The sequence below is a fragment of the Pseudochaenichthys georgianus genome, chromosome 17, assembly GCF_902827115.2.
Source record: "Pseudochaenichthys georgianus chromosome 17, fPseGeo1.2, whole genome shotgun sequence".
NCBI classification, from domain to species: Eukaryota; Metazoa; Chordata; class Actinopteri; order Perciformes; family Channichthyidae; genus Pseudochaenichthys; species Pseudochaenichthys georgianus.
In genome coordinates, this window is record NC_047519.1 from 1,101,764 (window position 1) to 1,127,122 (window position 25,359).

The 25,359-nt window shown below is 42.9% G+C and overlaps 1 protein-coding gene across 1 annotated transcript in view; it reads right to left on the reverse strand.

The window, feature by feature from the left end:
* The window catches only part of chd7 (chromodomain helicase DNA binding protein 7), a 114,071-nt gene that overhangs the window by 59,404 nt on the left and 29,308 nt on the right, over positions 1-25,359 (reverse strand). Inside the window, exons 3-4 of the mRNA XM_071206305.1 lie at positions 24,826-25,124; positions 6,698-7,176 (exon numbers count right to left, since the gene is read on the reverse strand). Coding sequence (XP_071062406.1) covers positions 6,698-7,176; positions 24,826-25,124 — 778 coding nt within the window. The remainder of the gene's footprint in view (positions 1-6,697; positions 7,177-24,825; positions 25,125-25,359) is intronic.

Here is a 25,359-nt window from a genome sequence, read left to right on the forward strand (position 1 = left end):
CCATGCCTCAAATGCCTCTATTTCACTTCCTGTTTCAAAACTGCCGATATTGGGTATAAAGCGTAAATTGATTAAAAAAGAGGGGCGGAGCTTATGCCTGCTAATGCGGAAGATTCTACCGGCAAATACTGCCGTGATGAAACGCCATATCATGGATTATTTCTGAAACAGTCTGGAGCTCAAAGACTTTCTCTCTTGCCGGTTATACCACAAGGTGAGTTCCTTGACACACATTTATGTATAAAAGACATCAAAAAGTGCATTTTGCATGATAGGTCCCCTTTAAGGCCTCATGTTACCTAGCATTAACTACTGCTGGTCATTGCTGGTTAAAGTGTTTTACTTGATGTACCATACACTGCCCTTTGCAAAACAAACAAAACAGTACGAGGGATGATAACACTTTAATAAATGTGTTAACTTTGGACATCTGGGTGTTACAAACATGGAAGGGGATACAGATTGGAGAAACCCAACACAGCCAACTAAATGTTAATCTGTTATTATTTTTTATTCCAAAAATAATCTTACATTACTGCTATAATCTCTCCCTCCCTCTGTCCCTTTCATCCTCACCACAAGCATCTCTCTCTCATCACCTGAGGCCAAGTTGAAGGATCAAATACTAAGAAATGATCACATGACTTGAAGTCATATCTGATTTCAGATGTGGGAAGTTACTAAGTACACTTCTTCAAGTACTCTACTTAAGTACAATTTTGAGATATCTGTACTTTACTTGACTTTGATGCTACTTTTATACTTCTACTCCACTACAGTTCAGAGGTACATGGTGAACTTTGACTCCACTACATGTATTAATACCTTTAGTTACTTCACAGATCTGGCTGAATGATGTGAAATATAATCAAGTGTTGAATCAGACTGTAGTTCCACCTGGAGTAAATCCACAAGCTACCCTGCAGTCTACAAAGTACTTCAGACTAGCTGCACCTTCACCAGCTTTGAGAACACTTTATGATCAATCATTATAAAACATATCATATATATTATTCTGAAATGGACCAATCTGCACAACGACTACTTTTACTGTCGCTACTTTCACTATATTTTGGTAATAGCCTACTTTTCAAATAGCTTAGTAACATTTTGAATGCAGGACTTTTACTGTAACAGAGTATTCCTACACAAGATCTGAGTTATTCTTCCACCTCTGTCTGATTTCAAACGCTTCCATAACACCCTGAGGAAGTATGCAACTGTGTGTTTTACTCCACTTTGTTGTAAATCAAACTGCAGCAGCTTGACCACAGAGCGTGAACGTTGTATCAGCTGATTTAGCGCAGTTCTGCAGTGTGTGCGCGGGGCACAGAAAGTCTCCCACTGCAGCCAGTTGGCGGAGTTGGCACAAAACACACGGTGACCAACTCTGTCGTCCGGTGATCTAAGCCTCTGTCTCCTGTAAGCTTCACAGGTCCGTCGGTTATGTCCTGCGCGGCTCGGCCAGCACCAGTTCAGTCAGTCATAGAAAGCCCAAAGATTTGTTTGCAGAGAGCGAAACGGCAACGTAGCTGCTTAATGTCTTTGGGTTTTTTGACATGTCTAGTAGTTTACTCCATTGAGTGTTGACAAGAAACACGTGTAGACGAAATATGCGTTTTGTTTTGAGGTACGCAAAGGTGCGTATTGACACAAGTGACATTACGCAATTCAGATTGTTGCCGCGCATCCATATCTGCGTACCAGTTATGTGCACCCCTGACCATAGTTAATGTTGGTCTTGAAGGAGGAAACTAGCCAAGAATGGAAGAGATATATTTTAACTGAGCCAACAATTTCACTATCACAAGTTAAAGGTGATATTTTAATGTTGTGTCCATTCAACTTTCTATTAGCCCCAAGTGGCAAAAACACCTGGTTATTGCAAGTTTGAGGAAAATATAGTTTTAATTTCTTAATGGGCATTTAGCCTTGTAACTCAGAATATCAGATAACTAATCATATTTGCATTCATCAGCAGAATTCGGTTATTTTTTAAATAGAGATGGTGCTCTGTTATCTTAAATGTATATTGTCTATCACATTCTAAGCAACCATGTTGGTTCTCATTCTGTACACCACTAACCCCCCCCCAGCCTGCTGTATACTTGTGGGCTTGTAGCCTGGCACACACACGTGCTGGTCAGCTGTGGTGTGTGTCAGTGTGTGAAGGGGGATAAAGGATAGACAGGAAGCAGAGCGGGGAAGTAAAATATGAGGCGGGAGAAGAAGAGAAAATGAAGAGGATGACCAAAAAAAAGAAGACGGGGGAGGGGGGGACACCTGCTGCCGTGATGAGTCATACCACTGAACCCTAATGTACTCACTAACCCATGGCAACAACAGCGCACACACACATTGATTTTTTTAAGAAGGGCTGTAGTTGCACACGTCTGCCTGCATGTTTGTACTGCAAACAAATCAGACACACACACACACACCCACAGAGAGAGAAGGAAGGGTGTGGCGGCTGGGTTATTTATAGATGTACTTCCTCTGAGAGAGGTAGACCGGGAGGGAGTGCGACGAGGGAGCGTAGGAAAAGAGGGATGGAGGGAGAGAGCAAGGTCAAAGGAGAGGAGTGAGCTGACCGGACTAGTAAACCACATGATTCCCTCTGGATCACACAAACTTCAAACGCTCTCTGAATCCCTGTGAGGACCTCCAGTGTCAATCACAAACATCCATCGATCATGGAAAAGTCATCTTTATCATTTCAAATATGAAATATGTGTTGCTATGATTTCATGATGGTCCTATATCATCATATGAATGCGTCAGATGGACCCTCTCCTCTCCATTTATTTATAGACATGTCTGTGGTTGAAATCCTGAGTACATGAAGGCAACACAATCATTTAATTTAGGAGTGTGTGTTTAACAACTGTAGAGAATCACTGACATGCAAGTTGATGCTACCTGAACTTTGTGTGAAAATAAAGAGCTAATACAACTTGTGGTGCCATTGGCCCAAACTAAAGGAAGGGATACCGACAGCCCACACACACCAGTGAACGCTTTAGTCTGCAGGTGTAAAGTACAGTGAGCAGAAAGAACACTGCAGTGTGGTGCTTATTTCTCCACCAACATCTCACACAAATCTCCCCAGAATGCAATGGAACATATGCATGTGCTAGTGGCCCCCCAAAGAGGACTTTCCCTATACATAGTGAGATGTTTTAAAAGCTAATTGTATGGCCTAACCCTTTCAAATTAAGTCAGAAAAGTATATTATGACATTTGAACAAAAAACTATTCAGTAATAGCTTACTGCATTAAGAAATGATATGGCCTTGAAATTAAATAATGTCATTAAAAACCAAATCTCCACACAAACTCACTGTAAGACTTTATGGGGATGAGCCATGACAAATTAAGATCCTTAACTTCATGAGGGCCACGCTGAAGCCAATTAAATAATATGGAAACTTGATGAGCAAAAGACAAGATGAGACGGCAGAAGAAAGAAAGAAACTCCTCATCCTCAACACATGGCATCATTCAGGAGAACAGAGGGAAGATTTGAAAGGACACCCTCCTCTTCAGCAGGAAGAGGTGGTACTGGAGGGGGAAAGGAAGAATAAAAGAAGAGATAGTTGGTCCACCATTTTAGAGGACCAGTGAATGGCCAGCAGCCATTATTATGCTAAATTAACCTGGGAGCTCCGGGCCGCCACTCAAGATGGAGGAAAGCCTGACAACAGATAAGCGCCGGTTTACAAACACACTCCCAGAAAGGGCCCGAGCGTGTCCTCCCCCACCCCCACATTTCCTTCCCTCGGTGGTGGCTGCGGAGTGGTCAGCGGCATGGCCTTCATTATCATTAGACGCCATTTTCTGCCACAAAGATTCCTGCGAACCCCTCCCCCAACACACGCCAGCCCCCTCACTGCTTCACCCACACTCACTCCAGGACCCCCCTATTCCCCACCTCTGACTCTTTTCCAGTGAGCAATGCATTCACACACACACCTCCCCCAGCGCTGACCCCTGCCTGCTGCTTTGGCCCTCCCTCTTCCTCTGGATAAAAGGGGCCGAGAGGAAGGGGAGGGAGACTGAGGGCCGGGACAGCGAGATGGGGGCTGCCTGACACATTCCTCAGTGCGATCAAGTTTCACAAACAGTCCTGCACAACGTTCCACTTTTCATACAACACATATATAGTATTTTATTCTAATTTTACGAGAATGTAGTCACACACAGTACGTAGTTTTTAGGTATATCTATATATTCATGTAGATATTGCCATATTTTTTACGTTATAATACTTTTCTCAAAAGACTTTTTTATAATGACTTTTTTGGTTCCTTTTGTTAGAATTGATCTTCTTTGACTGTTTATGGATGCATCATAGTCACCAAGGAAAATGGCTCATATGTGTAAACACTTATAAAGTAGGCAATAAACCTGTTTTCGATCTGATCACACAGGTTCAGGAAATAGAAGAGGTTGGACAAGTGTTGACCAGAAAGGAGAAGTGAGGAGGAATGAGAAGAGGCAGTGATAAGCTCTGTGTAGACTGACTGAACCAAAGCACATATCGACACACAGCCATAAGTGCTAGAAGCTCCATAGCTAATCTATATCCTGCACAGGAAGTTTGATCCATTCACACTCCTTGGAAGGTGACATGCTAATGGTGCGTTCCAGTTGTACTGGGAAGTGGGAACATCAGTTCCCAGTCAGACATTTCAACTGGAACGCACCCCGAGGTCGGACTTCCTGCTTGAAACTCGGAGATACCTCTCCATGCCCGAGATCACCATTGAAAATGGACTCTCCGCATTTGAACATTGAGAACACTTTGATAAAGTAACATGTTTAGCTCCTCTGTATAATGTGTGTCACACTAAATCAACTGTACATGTGGTACTGCTCATCTTCCATCTGTATATATCATTTTTAGGAAATAACAATGTCCTCTCATTAGGATTTGTCATTTTCTCTGTAGATGGAACTTACAAAAATGATATAGTCTCAATTTATAGAAAGATAATTATAAATGCCACCATGAAAACTAACAGAAAATAATAGAAACCACAGAAATGCAACCAGAGCAGCATAGATGAACAGAAGAAAACGAGGGACTAAGTATGTTTTCTTACAATCAGGGATGTCCCGATCACCTTTTTTTGCTCCAGATCCGATTCCGATCACTTGATTTTGACAATCTGCCGATACCGATTTTTCCCGATCTGATCTTTATGAAATGCATTAAGAGAGAAAAAGGTAAGAGATAACGGCTGGTCATCCAACGCGATGAATTCAGCTACCTTGGCTGTTATTGTTTTGGCCTTTTCTCTGTTCTGGGGCAGTTTCTCTTTCCTTTTGAAAGCCTCTGAAAGTGTCGGTTGTTTCAGTGCCGTTACCTGAGTGGCCGCTGTGTACTCGCCGTGTTGTTGTTGGTGTTTGTTTCTCAGGTAGCGCATTAGATTGGTCGTGTTGAACGTAGCTCTGTTCTTTCCACCACGCGGAACCTCCTTCTTGCAAACATTGCATCTGGCTGTTACACTGCCTTCGCTTTCAATTTCATAATACTTCCAAACTCCTGACATTTTCTCTGTCCGACTCCCGAGTCACCAGCTGAACGTAGCCTCTCGTTAGCTTACTGCTACTATGAGACACTGCGCCCACTCTGTTGCCAGATTTCAGAGAAATAAGCAGGTCTGAAAACAAGCCCAAAAGAAGCAACACATACATGATGTTGTGTCATTTTAAACCAAAACTAAGGCCTCAGGATGACTTTAAGACGTGAACATGGTCATTTTTGTTTTGTAATATGAAATAATAATTAAAAAAAATTCTAAAAAAATAAATAAATAAAAAATCCCGATCCGATTTTTTTCTCCCGATTCCGATCTTTAGAAAATCACGTAATCGGCTCCGATCCCCGATCACGTGATCGGATCATCTCTACTTACAATGGCTGTTACACATCAAACATTTTACCATTGGGCAGAAGCAGCTATGCTCTTACTGGGAAAAAGCTGCAAATTGCAGGTTTGACTTATGTATAATGACAACGTCTTCCTTTATTGGAGTGGCATTACCAGGAGCTAACAGACAATGTTCTGCCTGAAGACGGTGTTTAATGCTACTCCCCACCTGTCGCTGATAAACACTCATTTTATCCCTGATGTTCAGTCTCTATAGAAGAAATGAGATGGATCCTGAGATGTGTCTGTGCTCCATGCTTTACTAAGCCCTGTGATCACTGTGAGTGTGTGTGTGTGTGTGTGTGTGTGTGTGTGTGTGTGTGTGTGTGTGTGTGTGTGTGTGTGTGTGTGTGTGTGTGTGTGTGTGTGTGTGTGTGTGTGTGTGTGTGTGTGTGTGTGTGTGTGTGTGTGTGTGTGTGTGTGTGTGTGTGTGTGTGTGTGTGTGTGTGTGTTGTGTGTGTGTGTGTGTGTGAGTGAGTGAGTGTGTGTGTGCGTGAGTGCGTGTTTTCAGTAGGAGTAATTAGGTTTCAGAAATTTAGAGTCAATAAATGTTCTTAATTTGGGATGCACTAAATTTAAATCATTCCAAGTACTTATAGGTGGAAAACATAGAGCTACCCCTGTAGTTCATGCTGCTAAAAGGCTCCGAGCTGCATATCACCCAACCAGGAAGCTGGGGAAGGTTTACTTCTGTCAGCTGGTAGAGTACAGATGTTTAGCTAGATTTAGATGCTTCAGAAACAATGCAATGCTGCTCCTACCTGGTTTTCTTGGGGGTCTTTGTCTTGGGCGTGGAGATCTTGGTTTTCTTCTCCTTGGGCTCCTTAGGCTCCTTGGGCTCTTTGGGGGTCTTGGGTGTTTTGGGCATCTTTGGGGTCTTGGGCTCCTTGTCCTCTTTTCCCTCTGCCTTCTCCTTTGGTTTCTTTTTGCGTTTCTTCTTCTCCTTCACCAGTGGTGAACTTCCCTCTATGTTTCCTGTGCCAGTAACCTGTTCACCCGCATCACTTCCTGCTCCGGGGAGTTCGGACTGTACGTCCTCCTCTCCTCCGGCTTCTCCCGTCGCTGCCTTCTTCTTCCCTCCATCTTCCTCCTGTCCATCCACTACTTTAGCTTTCTTCTTCCTTTTCTTTTTTGGCTTGGTCTCCTGGTCGCTGGGCTGCTCTGTGCCGATAGGCTGGCCGGGGGGGCCGCCACCGACTGTCTGCATTTCAGGAACCAGTGAGGGGTCGGTGGGGGAATGCTGAGAGAGCAGAAAGGGAGCAGTTAGTTACAGTTTTTCAGCCACCATCACTAAACGCCAGCAACACTGAATCTACTGCAGACAGTAGCAACAGGTCAGATGGGAACATCACGTTACCCTACGTTGTGGACACTAGCTTACTCCCGCCTGACTCGCCACCTGAGCAGCAGTCTTCGTCGCCCGAAACTACACCCGCAGGTGCCAGGATACCACGGCAAAACAGAGCCTGCTCAGGTCTAAACAAGTACCCGTCTGTACAGTGGGGCTAGGCGGTCATTTCGTGGTATAAAAATAGACTGGCTAGAATATTCATGTGAAGATAGTGCCATATTCTGCCATGCCTGTAGAAATGTTGGGTCAAAAATAATGCGTACAATAGCACAGATGCCTTCACCACGAATGGCTACAGAAAGATCTCATATCCCAAGCTTATCAACAAGCTGATGTTGCAGCTGAAATGTTCTCCAGGTCACAAATTCAACCTCACATGATGATGATGTACCAGTTTTCAAGCACAGTACATGTTCTCTTCCCAGAGTATATGATGGGACCAAGGTGATGTTTAGTATGGTTTTAATAATACTTTTGCTTTTCAATGTTTGCCATTTCAAACCATGAGCTGGTTCAAATCATATGTGCCTTGATTTACAATATGTTCTCATTTATTTTATCAGTACAGCTTTGAAGCTTTGGTGCTTTTCTTTGCCACAGTCCACTTTGGACTGTATGAGATATTTCAGGATATATATTGCACTTGTAACTCACTTGAAATGTTCTCACTTGGTTTCAAACATAACAAATGCCATAATCTGTTCATTGGGACCATCAATGCTATTTTTCATTGCTGTTGCCGGTAGGGATGGGAACGATTAATCGAATATTCGAATATTCTAAATGATTCAGGTATTCGAATAATTATTCATGTATTCGAATATGAGTTATGAATATTTTTATTAATTATTTTTTTTTTCGGAGTGATGCCTAAGTTGATTACATATTATCAAATTGAATAATTCAATGTATTTATATACGACTATGCCATAGCTAAATGTGTTAGGTGACGTCTAAAGGTGTGTTTTGCTCCGCTCACCGGCCCCTCACAGCGGGCAGAGCTGCAGGTGCTGATCTCTCTCTCTCGCGTCCGGTTATACTTCACTCGTGTTTATGTCCAAATCCATCAGATCTAGCTACTTCTAGCTATTGATATGGCTGCTGCCCCTCCCTACACGTAGTGTTAATTTCGTCAGCTATTTTTTTATTTAGTTTTAGTCTTAGTCCTGTGTTAAATTTCCTTTTTAGTTTTAGTCATATTTAGTCACCTTCATCCTGTTTTTATTTAGTCAAGTTTTAGTCGACTAAAAGTCTGAGCATTTTAGTCTTATTTTAGTCAACTAAAACACTAAACAGTTGAGCGTGCTCCCCCGCCCCCTGTCAACACTCGCGACACATGAGTGGCCAGCCTAAACAACAATAAGCGCTGCTTGGCAACCGTGTGTGGCGGCAAAGTGCATAGACATTTTGACTGGAGAGATTTAGTTTTGCCGGTATTCAACATTTTACCAGTCATAGTCCGGTAATTATTTACACTCTAAGAAGAGTCCTACACAGACATGGCGTCAAAAAGGAGTAATGTGTGGAAATACTTCGACCAGGTTAGTGAGTGCGGTGTAGAGGTCAAACTATGCCAAATTAAACGTACACATGCAACCTCCGTTCCAGCTGAGAGGGTCTTCTCTCCAGCTGGCCTGATTGTGAATCGCCTCCACACATGAAAGCTGTCAAACTGTGATCACCAGTTCAATACATTTGACAAATTCAACTTGGTTTCTACACTTATTTGAACATGTATGTATTTCTAAAAAATTCTTGAAAAAAAATTGGGTAATGTACATTTCTATGGAAGCCCATTTCCGCCACTTGAAAAAAATAAAATCCCCATGAAAAGTCATAATGAGATAAAAAAGTCGAAATAATGAGATAAAAAGTCATAATAATGAGATAAAAAGTCATAATAATGAGATAAAAAAAGTCGAAATAATGAGATAAAAAGTCATAATAATGAGATAAAAAGTCATAATGAGATAAAAAAGTCGAAATAATGATAAAAAGTCATAATGAGATAAGAAAGTCGAAATAATGATAAAAAGTCATAATAATGAGATAAAAAGTCATAATGAGATAAAAAGTCATAATGAGATAAAAAGTCATAATTATGAGATAAGAAGTGCGCATGCGCTGCAGTGGCGCTGTCTTTAAAGGTCCCTTCATCACCTTGCTGCTCTCCACCATGCAAACAGCATCTAGTCCTAAATAAGGTAACTATTACAGGTGACTTTTGTAAATGTTAGATGTTACATATAGCCTATATTGCAGCTAAACTACAACAAAGCAGTTCATAGCTTTGACATTACCTGTTATGAATAGAATATATATGCCTATAGTTTTGTGGTAACGTTCACGCCACTAATGACAATAGTGTAGGCATACTGCTGCTGTGAGTTGCTCTAACTCTAACCCGTGAACGTTACCACACAACTATAGGCATATATATTATATATATATTCTATTCATAACAGGTAATGTCAAAGCTATAAACTGCATTGTTGTAGTTTAGCTGCAATATAGGCTATATGTAACATCTAACATTTACAAAAGTCACCTGTAATAGTTACCTTATTTAGGACTAGATGCTGTTTGCATGGTGGAGAGCAGCAAGGTGATGAAGGGACCTTTAAAGACAGCGCCACTGCAGCGCATGCGCACTTCTTATCTCATGACTTTTTATCTCATAATGACTTTTTATCTCATTATTTCGACTTTCTTATCTCATTATTATGACTTTTTATCTCATAATTATGACTTTTTATCTCATTATTTCGACTTTTTTATCTCATAATTATTACTTTTCATGGGGATTTTATTTTTTTCAAGTGGCGGAAATGGGCTTCCATACATTTCGGTTAACCGGTTAACCATTTTTTGGGGGGTCGAATATTCGAATATACATTTGCTTTCAAATTCCCATACCTAGTTGCCGGTCACTATTGCTCATGTAAACCTGCTACTGCTGTAACCTCAGAGGCACCCTGAGTCATGTTGTTCTGGAGCCGGGCCTGCACACGGCCACATACTAAACGCACTACAGAGCCCATTCCGTGTCCTGTTAGTGTTTACTTCCTGTCCGCCTTCTTCTGGTGATTTATCTGACGTCCAGCGCTCCGTCTTTTAACCTCTTTTCCTTTCTCTTTCTGGATCCTCCTTAGCAACCTTCATTACAGTCCTTGACAGTGGTCTGTACTGCTGTATTAATAACGTGTCACATGTTAAGTACAGATGAACAATCAGAATGGAGTATTCAACTAACCCGTGTAATACAAGTTGTCAGTAGCCTTAATGGCCTACACAGTTGTTATGCTGCTATACCACATCGCCCTTCACTGGATGTATAATGAGCTGCACTAAACTACATTTCAGCATTTAAATTACCTAGCCATTCTTTTGCGGTTATTTTGGTGAAAGTAACTCAAAAGTAACTAAAGTAGTGTAACTCATTACATTTCAGAGACAGTAATATTGTAATGGAACTTATTACTTTCAAAAGACAGTAATAAGTAATATGTAATATATTACATGTTGGAAGTAACTTGCCCAACACTGAACATGATACATGTATTTATTATCCTCTCAAGAATGGAAGTAGTTCCTGAGCAGTGTCCTTCACATGCTGATATCCAAGAGAGGGAGTCACACAGTCACAAGATGGAGGAATAGAAAGCAGTCTTCAATGTTTACTTCAGATTAGCTCCACGTCAGAAATGAGCATGCTTGTCATATGTCTATCTCCAGAGAGGCTGAATCATCATGTTAATCACATAGCTATCATATGCCTCAAACAGTGTGCCCTGATGCTCTGCTAATCATATATCCGGGTACATACACAGCTGCGTAGGGCCTTTGTTATCACGTGCTACTCTGATATTGGAAGAGTGCATTCAGTATTTTCACAACAATTTACAAAAAAGCACATCCAGGTGGACAACACAAAGTAACAGTACAACTATTTTGTTGCATAAGTGTAGCATGTATAAAGTAGTGTGTTAGCAGCCAGGTAACAGTAGTAAAAGTGGAAGTATATATTGCTTTATTATTTACAGATGTATTATAGTAGTTTCATTGTCTAACTAAGATAAAAAAAAGCAGCATCTCAAATGTGAGAATCTTCTGCTTATTATAAGTTCATATCTTTGGGGTTTTTACTTGGGACCGGGAAGTTGTGATGGACATCTTTCACTATAACCTTGTATACACTTAGGATACATTTATTATGTATTTACCTTTTCATATGTCTATTCTTTTTGGGGTATTTTCTAACTTTTTTATTGATTTATTTTTGTGCCATTTTTCCATTTATTAACTCTTCAGATTGAACCTAATGGAAAAAAATTGTTGACAAAAAAACATGAATATGTCTATATAATGGAACTCAAATAAAAACTAAATAAAAAGAGGATAAGTAAGGCAACTTAATAATCAAAGGAATAATCATTCGCAGCCCCAAATTGGTTTTAAAAGCATATGAAAAACATAATTAGGGCAGCAACTAACAATTACGTTCATTGTCGATTAACCCAATGATATTCAAGTTACTGCCATAGAAGACTAAGAAAAGTATTATCACCACTCGCTGATTTATTGACTAATCAATGTACGGCTTCAGCTCTAAGCTCACATCTAATATGAATCCGTCTTAGTGAAATGTTTCTGCTAATGTTTCGCATCAACACTCGCACTGCTGCCCTGTCAATACTGCAGTGTGGGGGTTGAATTTGTCAGTAATGGCAGATTACAGAGCAGGGGGGAAGCGCGGATCCGTCCATCCATCCATCCGTCCATCCATGGCTACCACCTCCTCCCTCTCTCCCTGTTGCTTCATTTCCCTCCCCCGTCCTGCAAGCTAACCTTGGTAAACAAACCGGCTGACACCTCATTTTTCCTCCTGCAGACTAAATCCTCTCCTCTTCCTCCTCCTTCTCCTCATTGCTCCCCAGTCCGCTCTGTGACAGGCAACTGGTTACCAGCTGTTGGGAGCCTCTACAGCTGCCTCCCCTCCCTCACGCTCTCTTCCATCCCTCCTTGCCTCCCTCCCTCTTTCTAGCTCTCCAGCTGCTCAGGGTCCCAGTAGCAGATGGGAAATCAGGCATCATGACGCGAATAAATTATCTGCATACTTCAAAAAGGCGCAGTGAGGGAGTATGCCCGTGTGTGCATATGAAACGTACATGAGCATTTTTGCGTGTGTCTACTAGGTGTGTGTGAGCATCAGCAAGTTTACAGCAAAATGCCACGGCAGCAGCTCCCTTCCACACACGCACACTTGTTTTCACGTGGAGGAGAAGAGTTGGGGTGCCATCACTGAAAGTCCACCTCCATCAGGGGCACACTAATGTACACACACACAAAAACACATATTTCACATCAAACTACTGCAAGGTCACACAAACCTCTGCACACAAACACCTGCTGACACACGTAAACTGAGCCACTTAGACAGACAGATAGGGTGAGGAGAGGGGGGAGACAACTAGGTGAGAGACAATCAGAGAGTGAGATGGGGGGAATGCACTGCCAAGAGATAAATCTGTCCTCCTGCCAAGCTTCCCAGATAATCAATCACATGAATGACAATGGAGTAGGGCTGTACCCGAATATCCGTTGGTTGGAGTAAATTGAATTTATTGAAAACTCAAATATCAACGTAAGAGCTTGTGCCTCTTCGGGGGGTGCCAACACTTAACCATACACGTTATTAGGGCTGTGCAATTAATCGTATTTTAATCGCGATTACGATTATGGCTTGCGACGATTATGAAAACAGCATAATTGACCAAATATGATTATTTTGCTGGGTGCGCTATCGCCCCTCCCTAAAAGCCCACTCGGCCACGTGGGAGTGACATGTGTTGTGAGTGTTCAGCGCGAGCGAAGATGTCAGAACAAGAGCAGCAACTCGTTAAAAAGAAGGGTAAAACTATTTCCACTATTTGCAAGTACTTTGCCATTACATTTCACATCGCTAAAGACATGTGCCCAGTTAGCACTGTTAGCAACCAGGGCTTCAAGCAACTTGTCAACATGTTGGACAAGTGTTACGCGATGCCGTCTCGGTATTATTTCAGCAGGTCTGCGCTGCCTGCACTATATGACACATGCCGTGGGGAAGTTGAGAGAGATGTGGCTTCAGCTGACTACTTTGCTACCACAACAGACCTATGGTCTAGCCCAGGGGTGCCCAACCAGTCGATCGCTAGATGTGTCTAAAAATAGAACAACAATATTCTGTTTTATCGTTAATGTCCTGTAACATAATCTTCCTGTGCCAGAATAATGCACTTGAACGCATCAAAGCTTTGTGATTGGCCGGCGTCACCCCATGTGTCGGGGCGTGGCTGAGGGTCTTCAGTACAGGTGGCTTGTCACCTGCCTGCGCTCATCTCTGAAACCAGACCATGTCAACAGGCTGGTGTTTCTTGCAAAACATCTTTAAGAGATGACATGAGCAGCCCCACCAGCATTTGCCACGGTGGCCTAAACATTTTTATTTGGTCTTAAATTGTCGTTCAACATTTATTTCCTGTTTCTTCTGGACCATGAGGGTTGGCCAGCCTTCAACGTTTAACTGAGTGGAATATGTTGAATATGTTTTACCAACATGTTGGCTATATGTTAAGGAGTTTTCAGCAGGTTGTGACAGTGCACTGCATCATATTTGATTTAATTTATTTTGGTCTAATTTATTTTTATTTATCATATTAATAATATATGTTTAGTATGGTTTTGGAAGTGCGCTCCAATATATTTGTTGATCTTGTTTATTGGTAAAATATCATTTGTTTTAAAGTTCAATAAATGGTCAATGAATAATCGTCAAAATAATCGTGATATCAATTATTGACCCAAATAATCGTGATTATGATTTTTGCCATAATCGCACAGCCCTACACGTTATCGTTTACTTTCTCCGTCTTTATATGTATATATGACTTTTCTCGTTTAATCTCCTTCACGTTGTTTCCATAGCAACAACAACTTCCTGTCAACAGCGCTAACTCTCCTTCAAAATAAAAGCATGTCCATAAAAAATAAGAAGCCAAGCCAAATTACACTTAAGACATATACAACTGCAACGAAAGTAACAAACACAATGCGATAAACACAATGCGATATCCTTTTCAATTTCAAAGAACACAAATTGGGCTGTATACATTAACACATTGTGTGTCCTTGGGCAAGACACTTCACCTGAACTTGCTCCTGTGGGTATTGTCCACAGTTTCTGACCATTGCATGTATGATATATGTGTAATGTGTGTATATGTAAAGCGCTTTGAGTCATTGTAAAAGCGCTATAATAAATGTAAGGAATTATTATTATTATAACTATAAAACAACAATATAGTAGATTAACAAAATGAATGCCGTGAATAAACCGAAATGCACGTGTTGAAGCGGTTTGCTGATGATTACAACGCAAAGTGTACTTAAAGTGCAGAAAGCAAAGGTGCTCATTCTGCACAATAAGCTATTTAAAAAAATATAGAGTAAAGAAGCTAAATGTACCCAAGTAAGTATTAACGGTAATAGTCCTTATCATGCAAAATAAATTGTTATCAGCGTGCCGACGATCGTGTATTATCAACCGTGCTAAACCGTTCTGTGATTCTCCAGAAGACACATGTTATGATATTATGATATCACTCATGCAGAGTGAGATGAGATCGCTGTCCCTTTAAGAGAGAGAGAGAGAGGGGTGTGGCATGTGCATGTGTGGATGGTAGAGCGACAGTGAGCGAGCGTGTGTATGTTTCTGGAAGTGAAGCGAGGCAGCAGAAAAACAGAGGTCTGATGTATTTTGTGAAACAGAAGAACTAAATAAATGCACCGGCCTCCCAAGAAGAGCTCGCCTCTCTCCAGCCATTGAAGCTAAAGGCCCTGACACAGCAAGCAGTCACCAGAGGACTAGCCGACGCTGAAGTCGGCTGTTGCCTGGCCGTGTTCTCCTGCGTTTTGGCCATGTGTCGCACGGGAACACACCGCACCGACTTCAGTGCATGAGTGGCAATAACTCTCCTTACCAGCAGGCGGCGGTAGTGTGTATTCGTCATTCAAAAGAGGCAACAACCGGAAGACAGAGAAGAAGAAGAGTATCTTTTCTCCGTAATATCATACAGAGCTGGCCTCTCCTGGATCAAGGTGATGAGCAGGTCTTCGTTTGCATCATTCCAGATCGCCATGATGAGATGAAAATGAATAGCAGTCTGTATGTGCCTTCTTAAATCGTTTGTTTACGTCCCTCACTTCCGCTTCGCTTCTCATGCACTGATTTGCTAGCTGAACAGCCAATCAGAGTGATTATTTGGTCCGACTGCATGGCCGATTCAACATGTTGAATCGGCCATGCATCGGGTCTGGCAGTCCAAATAAGGCGTGTCACGGTCGACGGTGCGGGACACACCAACCTGACTACGGCGCCGCGAATGCCCGACAGCCTCTGACGGCCTCTGACTCCCAAAATCGGGTTGGTGTGTCAGGGCCTTAAAGTGCGTTATTGAACCTGAAGCTTGTTGCTTCTGCCCTCCTCGACTACGGTCTGGGAGCCGACAGGAAGGTTCGACACACAGATGGCCAGTCCGCCCCTGTGTAGCATATTATTTCGATGCGAGACGAGCAGATCCCCACTGGGCTTTCAACTAAAGACACAGCCACGCACAAACTGCGGCATTTGGACAGCTCCTTGTGGGTACTGCAACTTTCCTCTCTTGTGAAACGATCAGCACCACGGAGGAAAGCGGCAGAAAGTCGCCTGGAGTTAAAGAGAGCGGGGCTGCGTTGCGTGCATGGCTTCCTTCTGCAGGTAACGGGGAGACGCGCTCTGGCGGCGGTCTCGTTCAGGATCTAAATAATAATAATTAAAAAAAATGTTTGCACACTTATTCCTAGTGTGCCACTGGTTACGGTGCTGCACGTGTGCCAGGGGTTGCCGACCCCTGCTCTAGATGATAGGAAAGGAGGTTTCAAACTGCCTTTATAATCTCCTTTATCTTAGGAACCACTGGACCTCCCTCACCGAAAGGAGAGGAGAAAATGCTGCCCCACAATGCATTGCAGCCGCAGCATTTGCCGTCACTCAACAGTCGGCCGTTCACGGAAACAACCGATTATGACCGAGAAATGATATCATGAAAGTTACGGTGCTTATTAAGCATTTTAAAACGTAGGTGGTAACTTGCCAAAGTGCTTTGTTCTGAACGTTCATCAGTATTATAATCAAAGAGAGAAATATGAACGTTAGTTTTTACTGAAATGATCAAATAAAGTCAACATTTCAGTCTTTACTGAGCTGTGTGGGGTTTGTTCAACTTTTAAAAGATGTTTGAATGGTGATATACACAGTGATAGATGTTAAGGACTAACGTTTATAATAAATACATTTGTATTGATTTAAGATCTTTAGTTCATACAATCATACGTATTGGGATCATTGGTATTGATGTGGACCGGAGGGAGAGGGGGACGAGCAGAAGTTTCACTTTCCTTTTTTATTTCAATTCCAACTTTGGTCATGAAGAATATGTTTCTCTGTTGTCCCCGTTCATAAAGCAAAGCAGCAGCTTCAGAGCACGGTGCAGAGTCTCTAGATGAGTTCACAGTAGTCCCTCGTTCTTATTAAACATCCATGTTGTAGTCCGCTGGATAGAAAACTGTAGTTTCCATGGTTTCCCCACAGCAGCAGACGAACATTCACGACGTCCGCTGGCGCATCATAAACACGTCGGATAGTGAAAGTGCAGTCGATTCTCTAAAGCACCGCAGTCTCTTCTCCTAAGTCCTTTTGAATTCTCCTGTCCACTATCCCTTAACCCCGTGACCTTTCACTCAGAGGTCAAGGAATAGACGATAGGGTTAGAACGTAGGAGCTGATTTTTGGACTATTCGACTGCAACCTAGCCCTATTCACTTGCCACTTCCTTTTCTGTACACACGTTGGTTTGTGACCCATGAAAAGCACTAATTCTCTCATTTGTATAAATAGTTTTCAGGTGGTCCCTTGAGGATTTTAATTTAAAACAGTCATTCTGCCAACTCAAATTGTATTTAATGTTTACATGTTGAGAGTTTGATACACTGTCAAACACACTAACATTATGTACGCTGCCTTCCATTCTGTGTATTTATATTTTGTATTCAATAGATATACATCATTCACTTTGTGCTTTAATGTGTGTATATATATATATATATATATATATATATATATATATATATATATATATATATATATATATCTATTAGGGGTGTAACGGTTCACAAACATTTCGGTTCGGTACGTACCTCGGTTTTTAGGTCACGGTTCGGTTCGGTACGTTTTCGGTACAGCAGAACATTTTTTCACAAAACATAACATATTTTTTTTAAATTATTATTAAACTGAATAATGTATTCACTCAAATAAATACAAAATATAATAAAATAAACATTAAGGTGCAGCATTTCCATGAACTGAAATAATCTGTATTTGAACTTTACTGTACTAGTACTCACAAAACATAAAATATTAGTTTTGGGTTTTTAATTATTATTAAACTATGAATATTCACTCAAATAAATATAAAATATAATAAAATAAACATTAAGGTGCAGCTTTTCGATGAACTGAAATAATCTGTATTTGAACTGTACTGTACCTAAGCAGCCAGTTAGACATTATGACTTGAAAAATGAACTTGTCCACATTGCTTGCGGAAAGGGCAGATCTGCTGGCACTAGCAATGTCTCCTGCTGTGGAGAACACACCCTCTCGCTAGGGACAGAGGCAGCAGATACAGCCAGGTAGCGCTTTGCTAACATGGCAACATAAGGATATTTGCCGTTTGCTTTGGCTCGGTCTGAAGTTTTTGGTGGAGGCTTAAATGCTAGTGGAAGTTGGGTTTGCACTTCAGTCTTTTGGTACCGGGGATATTCACGTTCGGGTGATGCCTTTTCAAGAGTGTGCAAGTTTGATGTATTGCCAGCCGCGTAACCAATGTTAGTTGAACAATGCCGACAAACAGCTTTGTTTCGGTCCACCTGTCTTTGTCCGTCATCCTTGTACGTGACTGCGAAACGAAAATGTTCCCAAACCGGAGACTTCATTGATGCTGGAGGATTTTCGAGCTCAACTTTATCTGCGTTCACCATTTCGACAGTTCCTCAAATTACTGGCTACATTTGAACGCATCCCTCTGACCAGCTCGTCCAATGAAATGACTTGCTCTATGACGCGTTGAACACAATGGGAGAAAATGACTCTGAATGCTGCGACGCAGCACCTGAGATTACTTCCAAGAAGTTGTTCACGTTCTCAATTTTTTGAGACACACACACGTGTACACACGTGTACCGAACCGAAGGGCCCATACCGAATAATTTCGGTACGTGTACGTGTAACGTTACACCCCTAATATCTATCAATCAGCTACCAGACTTAAAGGGAAGGTGAAGAATTCATCAGTTGCTGGGATCATTCTGAATTTTGAGAATGTGAACACTGGTTTGTATTTCTTATTGATATAACATCCAGGTACCATCACAGTGTGCACAGGAGGAAGCACTTCCTCCCGTTTAGACTCTGCAACAGCAGCGCGTCTCTTCAAATGGTGTAACAGTTTCCAATAAAAATCACTCAACCATTGAACTCAGGATGAATCAGCTCACAGAGAAGTAGCTCGGCAAGGTGACCACACAGCAGAGCTCTTATTATCTGTCCTCACAGGATGATTAAGTGTGTCACCGCTCAGGACCAGAGTGCAGCCAAACTCATCTGCTGTGGCTCTCTATAGCTGATCTTTACTTCATTTGCCATCAGCTGCCTTTGGTTCTGAGCTGTCTCATGACACCTCAACAAGGTTTCTATACATCTGTTCTTAGAGTTCAACTTGACAACAACAGAGCTTGAAAGGTGTAAAACGCAAATAAGTTGCCCTAGTTTGTTGACTCTTTAAGGGCGTTCACTATCTAACTACCGTACCACACAACTAACATGTAGTTCAGATGAAATGTAGGAAAGAAACCAAGCATTATGTTGTGATATCTGCTAGAGAAACGAGAGAGACTAAACATTAGAGAAGCATTTCCCTCAAAGCCGGGTGAGCTGGATGGTATGGCAGCTCTGACAGCATGCATGAGCGGGGGAGGGGTGAGACAGGCATGTTATATGTCAACTAAAGTGCTGCACGCAACGCTGTGTGTGTGTGTGTGCGAGTGAGATGTAGAATAAAGGTCACAGCGCTGCACTCTGCCAGAGTTGTGACCTTGAGCTGCTGACTGAGGCACACGTGTGTGTGTGTGTGTGTGTGTGTGTGTGTGTGTGTGTGTGTGTGTGTGTGTGTGTGTGTGTGTGTGTGTGTGTGTGTGTGTGTGTGTGTGTGTGTGTGCGTGTGCGTGTGCGTGTGTGTGATAACCATGCTTAGTGAACAGATGGAGCTTAGAGTAACAGACATACAGTCATTATGACCGACTGACCAGCTTGCGTGTGTAGCTCTTTCTAACAAGTGCATCATGAGGCACACAGAACTCCCTTCCTGTGCCGCTGACACACACACACTCTTGCTAGGCTATCCTATTTCCCTAGGCATATTTGCCATCCAATTCTAAACTGCACCATCCCAAGCCACACTGTTGGGGTGTATGTGTGTTAGGGGTGTAACGGTTCGGTACGTTTTCGATGCAGCAGAAAAAATTATCACTAAACATAACATATTTATTTTTTAAATTATTATTAAACTGTGAATAATGTACAAAATAAATACAAAATATAATAAAATAAACATTAAGGTGCAGCATTTAGATGAACTGAAATAATCTGTATTTGAACTGTACTAGTACCTAAGCAGCCAGTTAGACATTATGACTTGCTTGTCATTGTATTTTCATGTTGTTTAAAGAAAGATGAACTTGTCCACATTGCTTGCGGAAAGGGCAGATCTGCTGGCACTAACAATGTCTCCTGCTGTGGAGAACACACCCTCTCGCTAGGGACAGAGGTAGCAGATACAGCCAGGTAGCGCTTTGCTAACATGGCAACATAAGGATATTTGGCGTTTGTAATAGCTTTGGCTCGGTCTGAAGTTTTTGCGAGTGGCTTAAAGGGGAAAGGAAACACCATTACAGCTATAATATTCCGGTAGTTTATTCATTTTACAATGGATATTGATCGTAATATTTATTGTATATGATATTACTCGCCAAAAGAAAATTAATTATCCACCGGCTGGGTGGGGAATTCCGGGACCAGGCCGCCGCCATTAGGGGAGTCCCAAATGGTGACGTCACTGTGTGGGTCCTCGCTCCGGGTATCCATACCGGAAGTCAACACAACGTGGCAGATATGGCAGCGATGGAGGAATTTTGCAATGAGATCGACGTTTTGAACGATGAATTTGACTATTCGTCGGGAGATGATATTGATGTGGAAGCATCTACAGTTACCAGGCATCCCATGGCCTATGCTTATGAACCGATTCGGTCTAATACTAGAGTGGCATACGATCCGGAATCCGCCGAAAGTACAGACAGTTCTGAACTCGCCGAGTGGGATACCACCAGTTCCAGTACATTATTACATATATATATATATATATATATATATATACACACTAGGGCTGTCAGTCGATTAAAATATTTAATCGCATGATTGTCCATAGTTAATCGCGATTAATCGCAAATGTTTTATCCGTTCTAAATGTACCTTAGAGGAATATTTTTCAAGTTTTTCATACTCTTATCAACATATGAGTGGACACATATGCAAATGTTTATTATCATTTGAACAATGACAAATATTCTCATGAATATATGTACAAGTGTGTGTGTGTGTGTGTGTGTGTGTGTGTGTGTGTGTGTGTGTGTGTGTGTGTGTGTGTGTGTGTGTGTGTGTGTGTGTGTGTGTGTGTGTGTGTGTGTGTGTGTGTGTGTGTGTGTGTGTGTGTGTGTGTGTGTGTGTGTGTGTGTGTGTGTGTGTGTGTGTGTGTGTGTGTGTGTGTGTGTGTGTGTGTGTGTGTGTGTGTGTGTGTGTGTGTGTGTGTGTGTGTGTGTGTGTGTGTGTGTGTGTGTGTGTTGGATCGTTGGAGCTATGTGCAACTCAAGGCATATGCTCGAACCGGAGCTGCCTAGACGCTGCAATCATGTTGTGCACTATCCTAGCTGAGTGTGCTGACTTCTCCTACAATGTCCCGATGTCTGCTTCCTGCATCAAGTCAAGTGCTCGGCGCAGTTGTGGCGAAATGTCGCTCCTCTGTTTTCATTTAAACAGCTCCTTATATCCGTTAGCGCAGCTAGCTAGCACCAGATGCTAACAACAACAATCCACGTATGGTCTCTCTCTCGCTCGGGCCACACATACACACACCCTCCCGGTCCTCCCGATGGCCAGTCGGTGCCTGCCGGTGAGCGTGGAAGTGTGGTCTGCCACAAGCGGGCGGCAGGAGTGGGGCTGTCAGCATCAGCTTGTAGATGGTATTTTAAACTCGATGCGCTCTGAAACTACGGGGCGGCCGAGGAAAAAAATATACATGCGTTAATCGCGTTAAAATAATTAGTGGCGTTAATTTTTTTTTGCGTTAACGCGTTAAATTGACAGCCCTAATATATATATAAATTAATAAGGTCACACTTTCAGTAAATACATGTGTGAGCTAGTAATCTGGTAGTGCTGCAATATTTACCTCTCTCTCTGCAGCTGAAGCAACTCGTTTGGTGGCTCGAACTTCACGTTTGTTGACACTGGTGTCATTGTCTTGCGCGGCCGACGTGCTGGGACGGTCGGTGTTCCCGACTGCATACGATGAGAAATCGAATATTGTGGGAACAGATCCTGGCTTCAAATCCGATGTTTTGTATTGAACCAGGCATCCAGACTCATCAAACCTCATTTTGTGGACATAATCGTCATTTGTAAAGTGTTCGCTGCACACACGTGCGTACTGATTCAGCGGCGGATCGAACCATTTCATGGAAATAACCCATGCTTTGAGCAGCTTCTCATCTTTTAGTGGCAGCCTATGGAAATGTACTTCTTCCTTCTTTGTATAAAAACCATTTGTGCAGCAATACAATACGCTCCTGACGACGACCGTTTTCTTTTGTTGGAAACCACTGGTGCATTGCACGCCATGTTGTTTGCAGCTGTATTGAGCTTTGGCCCAGGGAGCCGTACCCACTCAGTGACTTCACTGGGAAAGTCATGGATCGATGGAAGCGCCCAAGGTCATTAGGCGCGTATTTCAAAAAGTAAATTTGCGTATCTCAATCGTTTACATTGGAAATAGACTAGATAAATACATTTCCTAATGGTAATATTGTCGCATGGAAAGCAGTTTGAAAAGTGTTTCCATTTCCCTTTAAATGCTAGCGGGAGTTGGGTTTGCACTTCAGTCTTTTTTCTTTTGGTACCGGTGATATTCACGTTCGGGCGATGCCTTTTCAAATGTGTGCAAGTTTGATGTATTGCCAGCCGCGTAACCAATGTTAGTTGAACAATGCCGACAAACAGCTTTGGTTCGGTCCACCTGTCTTTGTCCGTCATCCTTGTACGTAACTGCGAAACCAAAATGTTCCCAAACCAGAGACTTCAATGATGCTGGAGGATTTTCGAGCTCAACTTTATCTGCGTTCGCCATTTCGACAGTTCCTCAAATTAATGACTACATTTGAACGCATCCCTGTGACCAGCTCTCACAGTATGCCTCTCGTCCAATGAAATGACTTGGTCGCTCTATGACGCGTTGAACCCAATGTGAGCAAATTACTCTGAATGCTGCGACGCAGCACCTGAGATTACTTCCAAGAAGTTGTTCACATTCTCAATTTTTTACGTTAAACGTTATATACCGAACCGAAGGGGGTACGGGTACCGTTCATACTTGCCAACCTTGAGTTCTCAGAAATCAGGAGCATTTCAAAACTGACTATCTTCCTCACCCTCTCAAACTTCCAGTTGCGCGCACTACTAAAGAGACGCGCTACCATGGAAATCAAACAATGGTGTAGCTGTATTAAAGTCCGAGTGGAAACAGTCGTGAGTAAATCTGATTTTGTCAGAAATCGGGAGAAATATGACCCCGGAAGGAAACCGGGAGAGGGCAATGAAATCGGGAGTCTCCCTCGAAAATCGAGAGGGTTGGCAAGTATGGTACCGTTACACCCCTAATGTGTGTGTTTGTGTGATGACAGGGGCTGCGGGGCCTGCAGCGAGAGTCAGGACGGTGAATGCAGCTCGCCCAGGCGTAGCGTAGAGCTCACCAGCCAACCTGGCATCTAGGTCAGGAGTGCTGGATAAATTAAGAGTGACGGCTGAAATGTCAACCACAAGAGTCTTGATCTCTGTGTGTGTGTGTGTGTGTGTGTGTGTGTGTGTGTGTGTGTGTGTGTGTGTGTGTGTGTGTGTGTGTGTGTGTGTGTGTGTGTGTGTGTGTGTGTGTGTGTGTGGTGTGTGTGTGTGTGTGTGTGTGTGTGTGGGTGTGTGTGTGTGTGTGTGTGTGTGTGTGTGTGTGTGTGTGTGTGTGTGGTGTGTGTGTGTGTGTGTGTGTGTGTGTGTGTGTGTGTGTGTGTGTGTGTGTGTGTGTGTGTGTGTGTGTGTGTGTGTGTGTGTGTGTGTGTGTGTGTGTGTGTGTGTGTGTGTGTGTGTGTGTGTGTGTGTGTGTGTGTGTGTGTGTGTGTGTGTGTGTGTGTGTGGCCATAGGGCTGCTATTGTGTGTGAATGGATCAGTGGAGAAAGGGGGCTTTGAGCAACAAAAAAGCTAATGGAAGCTGGGGAGCACGTGACAGGCAGTGGCGGTGCTGCACACTCAAACAAACATGGATTTTGCCATTGAGAACGGCTAACCTCTTCCCAGCAACCCCCCCCCCCCTTCTTCGCTAGAGATCTCCCTCTCGAGATCTCCCTCTCGAGATCTTTGCTTGTTTTCCCACTTCTTTCCTCTTGGTGTTTCACCCCTCCCCCAATATCTTAATCACCCCCCAGCTTTTTCTTCCTTCCTCTCCACCTCCCTTTTTGTCCAAACTGTCTGTCTCTCAGCACATCCGGCTACACAACATTAACTAAGAGATGACAACCCTGAAATAGATCAAACAAACAGTGGGACACACAGAGAGACAGGCAGAGAGAGAGGGAGAGCGGAAAGAGAGGAGACGGGGAAGAGAAAGACAGGAAGGGAGGTTTTCTCTATAGAGGAGGGGGAGATGTGGGAGCAAACGGGAGGAGAGATTATGCTGGTGGCGCCTGTGTGTGTGTGGCACACATCTCAGGATATGCAGCACACAGGAAACAAACAGCTGCAAAAATCCATTTCCACACACAACCCGGCAGTAGAGGACACAAAGGGCAACACACACACACACACACACAGAACCAGCACCGCTGTGTTTTCAAATGTCATGTGCACACAGACATTTACAGACACTCACACACACTTCCCTTACACTCCAAACACACACTTTCCCCACCCACATGAAAAATAAACACTTGGATGAAATACACCCACACATAAAAAGAAATGCACAGCCTGGATCTCTTTCATACACACACACCAAAGTGTTTGTCTGACGGAGACTCACCTGTACGTGAGGCACTTTCTGTGGGGTGTGAGGGGGTGATGAGAGCGGGTGGGAGGCGGGAGGCACCCATGGGTGGGAGGCCGTGTTGGTTGCAGGAGGTGTGCTCTGCAGGTGGTGCGGCATGTGTGTGGGCTGGGACTGAGCGTTCTGGGTGGGTGGTGCCAAGCCCTGGTTTAGGGCCGGAACTCCATGCGGGCCCATGGAAGGGGCCTGCAGGGGCTGCCCGCTGCGAGGGGGCTGCTGCAGGGTCTGGAGCAAACGCTGGTCCCCCCCCTGGCTGACTGGAGCTTCATGTGGCCCTGGAGGAAGAGGAGTAGATTATGAATTCTGACTTTGAATAAATAATGCCAACAACAACAACAGGTTTTCCCTCCTGTCAATTACCAAGGCATAAAAATAGATCGCACACTTCCCTATTTTTTCCCTCCCAGTATTTCAATCACCAAAATAGCGGTTGTAGAAAAAAACTGTAATAGAAACACTAGCTGGCTGTGGTAAATCCGTTTTTAATAAGGAATAAAAACAAAGTAAAAC